At 31.0% G+C, this 6,076-nt stretch overlaps 1 protein-coding gene across 1 annotated transcript; it reads right to left on the minus strand.

Annotated features, from left to right (window-relative positions):
• Window positions 1–2,972: 2,972 nt before the first annotated feature.
• On the minus strand, window positions 2,973–4,402 carry LOC101205343 (VQ motif-containing protein 19). The gene has a single exon (XM_004141173.3). It carries the CDS (start codon window positions 4,139–4,141, stop codon window positions 3,401–3,403), a length of 741 nt encoding a protein of 246 aa, XP_004141221.1. The 5' UTR covers window positions 4,142–4,402; the 3' UTR covers window positions 2,973–3,400.
• Window positions 4,403–6,076: the final 1,674 nt, after the last annotated feature.

Genomic DNA, 6,076 nt, shown 5'->3' on the forward strand with positions numbered 1-6,076 from the left:
CGTTGCGTTCATACAAATGAGGATTGAATTATCTTGCACGTAACAGAAACATAATCCTAGTTTGATGTATGATCTCATTAGCTAGAAGGAGAGACTTCTATCAAATATAAAGTTATATGCAATCTATTTTCTACTTTGGTTTCTGAATTGTACTTAGTTAACTAAAATCACAATAAATTTGAGCTTACAAGTCATCCTTAATTTGTTCAACTCTAATGCTATTAATTTTATCTTTTAATAAAGGGTTCTATAAAAGGAAACTTAACCAGCCAAGCTATCTTAATTAATTACTTTCTGAGCTCATTATTTTTGTATCATTGATGTTCCAAGAGTACCATACAATGAATCAACAATCATTTTTAGGTTCAAAATCTATTAATCTCTTGGAAATTAATTTTGGTATAACTGAGTATTTTAAAACTCCTTACTTATACCGTTTCATACTCTCTTGAATTGGATATTATTTTTCCAAATACTTTGTTTCCATCTCTTTAACAAAGTTGTTTGTTTTCTATTCAAATGATTTGTCCTTTTTTTGCCGTTTTATTTTGGAATATATATTGACTAATCAATTCATTGTGCTTACAAACACAAACACACATAAATAAATAAATAGGTTAAATTGGACTAAATAAAACTCCATTTTTACTTTCCTAAAATTAGCATCAACTTTCAAAATTGGTTTAAAAAAAGCTAAATTATTTTAAAAGTTGTTTTTAAATATAGAAAAATGAACTAAAATATTTACGTAAAATTTCATATATATTATTGATAAACTTCTACCAATATCTATAATTGATATAATGCATTTCTTATAATTATATTGTGTACTATCTATCTTTGGTTTCAAAGATACACTATACAATGATACAATATATTATAAATGATACCTTAAAATTAATATTGAAATGCAAAACTCGATAATTTGAGAGAGACACGTGTTCCTCCTCCTGCAGATTCTTATGTAGATTTGTAAGTGATTATAAACTAAATAAAATAAACATAATTTTGAAATTCAGAGATGAATTTAATACAAACTCTAAGTTTCAAAAACCATAATCGAAACACGTATCTTTTATGTCATATTTGTTCATCACGAAAAACTAACATTTTCTACAAAGTATTTTGAAATCTCTAATAATTTAAACGAAAAGTCTTTGAAACTTATGAAGTAAATAATAGAAATTCATCTCGACCCTTTTAAATTAATAGATATCAAAACAGAGGCACATGAACACACAACTTATTGCCTAATAATTTCGAACATAATTTTGCCAAAGACAGCCTAAATTCCAACCCAACCCTTTGGAATCAATCCAATTGAAGAAACTTTTAGGTAATTTTGTGAATTGGTTAACATTTTCATAACTCACATCCCATCTCTAAAACTGAAAACATCAACAAATTGACTTTGATTTCAGGTTGTTATTCACTGCCACTTTTAATGGTATTTGTTTCACTTGTAAATTACAATACTTCTTTCTTTTTTTTTCTCTTCTTTTCGAGTGATCGACAACGAAATTTGATATTTTTCTTTTTCAGCCTAACGTAACACATACATTGGATTGAACATTTTAGGTTCAATTTTTAACATAAAACTCTTTTCATTCTAATAGTTTTTAATTCAACTGTTTTACACTTTACGATCTCATTTTTGTTCGATCTTTGAACTACTCACACTTTTCAATACTCCTATAATTTTTATATTTAGTAATATTGTAATATTAGTAAATCTTTTCATTCGCATAGAAGCTATAAAATAGTATTATTGTAAAGATTTTAGGTATACATGGTATTAATAAAGTCTATGCTAATTCGATTTCATACTATTTTCATTTTAGTCCTTAGTATACAATTCATGAAGTATGATTTGAAAGAGAACAACCAATTTATTGTTCTTAAATTTATTTGGAACCATACAAAGGCTCAAAGTATGTATATATATATATAAAACTAAATAATTGATATAGGTCCTACATGGTTCCTACTAGCACGAGTGGTAAATACAACGTCAAAACATTGTAAGATACTAAAAAGATATTTTAAGAGAAAGTGCAACATAAAGAGACATATTTAAAAGTGGTAAAGTGAAATTGTTCATCGATGTCAAAATAAGTTTATTATGTGTCAGTAAGAGTGAGATTTGCGGTTCAAATTTTAGAGTTGGCTAAGGGGTTGAGTAGTTGAGGTATGAAGTTGGAAAGCAATATATTGGGTTTAGGAAGTGATGTGTTGGAGAAACGGCGCTATTTATCGTGGGGTAAAGAAAGGTTAAAAGTAGAAAAAATTTCAACAAATGTATAAAACTTGAATGGGTAAAGGGCATTGAAATGATGAATTATGATATATGTAATGTGTGGGGGCAACCACCTTCCAAAAAGAGTTTTGAAAATTTGGGAGTATGGGCAGCTTTTATACAGTTCAAAAGTCATACCAAACTATCCACAGGACTTACAAAAAGGACAAAGCCAAAGCATTTGAAAATGAAAATAATAATCGAGAGTTTTGAGAAGAAAAAAAAAAAGTTGATTATTTTTGGGTGTTTTTAAAAACAGAAAAGACAAAAGAATGAGAAAGGAAGAGGGGATTTAGAGGTCCAATTTTGAAGAACAAAGATATCCATGAAAACATTGAGTGGAACTTCCAACCATTTTCCTCATCAATCTCCACCATTGTTTAATCAATGCACTCTCATTGACTCACTCACTCTTTCTTTCCTATTACTGAACTTTCAATTTTCAAATTTAATACATAAAGTTACTTTTATGTCTACTAAAAATTTAGATATTCATTGATCATTTTAAATTTTTTACCTAAACGTGATTAAAAAAGAGAAATTTGTGTTTATTAGGACAGTAAATATTAAAAGAAAGAAAAAAACACGTTAACAAAATAGAGAGAAATCTGAAATATAATCTACGAAATTTAAAAATAAACCTAAGATTTGCCATAATTTCAAAGGTATAAAGTGATTGAAGGAAAAATTATGGCAATTCAAAAATGGTTGGATCCCCCACCTTGGAATGGCCTTTGTGGTTACCACTCAAAACAAACACAACAAAAAATTTCTCACCAACTTTCCGGGAAAATTGAAAAGAAAATAAATGGGAAAATGGTTCATAACAAAAATCTAAGTTGAATTCAGTTCAGGCTTTACCATTTTCCAATGGATTTCTCATCAAATTGTACATCGAAAATTCGTAACACTAACATCTCCCTTCTCTTGTTTGTAATTTTTTTGCCTTTTGTTGAATCTCAGGAGAATCAATCAATTCATCAAACCCAAGCCCAGTTAATTGATTCGTCAACCGATCATCTTTTCATCTTGGGGTTGGAGAAAAATCAATCAAGAAGTTACAAATCTCTACAAATCAAACAAACAAACAAACCCTCGATTTCGTTACGAAGAAGACGATGATCCAGAAACCCTAGGCGAAGTTTCCGGAAACAGAGAAAGAAGCTGCGGCGGGTCAGCGGCTCTAGGTGTATTCATCGGCGATGGATGCAAGTAAAACCCCTTTTCAGCAATCGCTCTCTCTTCCTCCGACGAGCTCCCAAGCGACGGCGACGACGACGATTTATCAAACAACGGGTCATCATTCAACGGCGTAACAGGACTAAGAGCAAGAGAAGGAAAATCAAGGATGCTAGGAGAGAGAATCTCAACGTTGCGAGGAGAAAAACCCGCTGCCGCACCAGAACCGGAGAAATTGGGGATTAGGGTATTGATCATGAGACTATTCTTGAGGTGATTTCTTCGTTCGTAGAGCTTGAAACTCTGTTGTTTCTTAGGGGCGGTTTTGATGGGAGGAATCGGGAAGTTTTTGGAAGATTGAAAAGGGTCTTGAGAAGAAGGAGGAACAGAACAAGGTTTTGAAGATGGGGTTGGTGGGTGTTGCGGTGGCCGGGGAGATTCCGATGAGCCAGTGAGCATTTGAACAACATGTTTGAAATTGGAAGTATCAGCTTGAACAAAAGTTGTGGGGTAAGGATTTGAATCAGATCTAGGAAGAAGCTTAGGAGGAGGAGGAGGAGGATTGGAGTTGATGGTGGTACTGTTAGGGGAAGTATTAGGAGAAGGGTTTGTTTCTCTTTCATGGGATGATCTTGTTGTTGAGGTTGAAGATGAAGTGATTTCCATTGATGGGGTTTCTTAAGAAATGTAATACAAATTACAAAACAACACAAACCCACTTCGATGAAGAAGAAGAAGAAGAAGAAGAAGAAGAAGAAGATGGAGGAATTGAGGGGGTGAGTTTTGATTGGAGGGGATGAGAGAGAGAGAGGGGGGAAGAGTGAGAAAGAAGGGTTTTGATGAGGGAAAAGGGGAGGAGAATGGAGGAAGAAAAAGAAAAAAGAAAAAAGAAAAGTGGAAAATGTTTAGGCTTTTGGTTGTGTATGAAATGTTTTTGTTGTTTTCTGTCTATTTTCTCTCTTTTTCTCACTTTATAATAATTTTTTTTTCTTCCATCTTCCAAAAGTCTTCACTTTATTATTCTTGGTGGGGTTTTGCAATTGTTGAAGTTTTCTTCTTCTTTTCCTTTTCATATATTTCAAGTTGTTTTAAATATTTCAAAGGGTAACCCATGAGATGATCATCACATATATATATATATATATATCTATTATTTTTTAAATCATTTTTACACCAACATTTACTTGAACATTTTCTTCTTCTTAAAGTCAAGTTAAAACTAAATACTTATGTTGTTTGGACATGATCATATATAGTTTGGAGGGTGATTAACTTTCTTAATGACGTTATAAAAAATCTTATAAAAGTCTTTTTCTTTATTGATGAGTCAGTGATGGTTAAGTAAGATAATCCATGTTTTCTAGTTCTTCCATATGAAGCGTTACCACAACACCTCTATAACTCTTGTTGGTTATTATACTTTGACTCTTGGTTGTAATTTTGTTAGAGGTTGCTTTGACGTTTGTTACCTAAGAAGAAGCTTTAGAAAGAATAGGTGATGTTTTAACCGTTGAAGCAACAACAATCATGGTTTATCTACCAAATAAAACTCCATGAAATACAACTTTACACAAGAATCTCCCTTTAGATAACTATTTATTTAATTTGTCAACTTAGAAAGAATATAATTTAAAATAAACAATAAGAAAAACAACAACAAAGGAGGAGTGTTAGTGGTGAGTGACTTGGTGAGAAAATGCCCAACAGCCCACATAAGTAGAGAGGAAAAGGATGCCATTCCCTTGGTTTGGTTTGACAGAAGGAACCAAGAATTTTCCATTTTTCTTTATTTTTTCAATTTTATAAAAATAAGGAGAATTCTAATATATATATATATATAAAGCAAATGTTACAAAATATTTGTAAAAATATAACAAAATTTTGAGATTCTATCAATAATAGACAATGATAGCCACTGATATTCTATCAGTAACATTGACAGAGAGTGATGAAAATTTATCACTTTCTATCATTGATAGAATCCAAAATTTTGTTATAGCTGTAAATATTTTAACTTTTAAAAATACTCATAAAAATAATAACTGATAATTGATAAAATAAATTAGGTTATTTTCAACTATAGTAAAATGAATCAAAATATAGCAAAATATCACTGTCTATCTAAGATGGACGGCAATAAACCAAGATAGGGTTACTATACGTGTCTATCACAAATAGAGTATTATCTTTTACAATATTAATACATATTTTTTGTTGTAAAATTTAAGTTCTCAAACTTATAATAATCGTTGTAATTGGATTTCTCAACGATAAAAATTTAAACCGGAACCTTCGTTTAGACAGTAATCATCAATTGAACAGTAACAAATTAGTTTGAGAAAGGTGATTTTAGCAATTTGTGTGGAGGGCAAAAAGAAAAAAGAAAAGAAGAAAGGAAGAAAGAAAGAAAGAGGAAGTAGGGTTTGACTTGAGAAGGTATGAGCTGACGGTAGGACTTGTTTTGTTTGAGTGTGTGCCCGACTGCCCCATGTAGTTGGACATTTTTACGCCCTGCCTTTCACACCTCAATTTAATGTTCATTTACGTTTTCCTTCTTTCAAATTTTTGTTTACTTAAATTCCTTTTTTTATAATACACATT

This window comes from Cucumis sativus, chromosome 4, assembly GCF_000004075.3.
Source record: "Cucumis sativus cultivar 9930 chromosome 4, Cucumber_9930_V3, whole genome shotgun sequence".
NCBI lineage: Eukaryota > Viridiplantae > Streptophyta > Magnoliopsida > Cucurbitales > Cucurbitaceae > Cucumis > Cucumis sativus.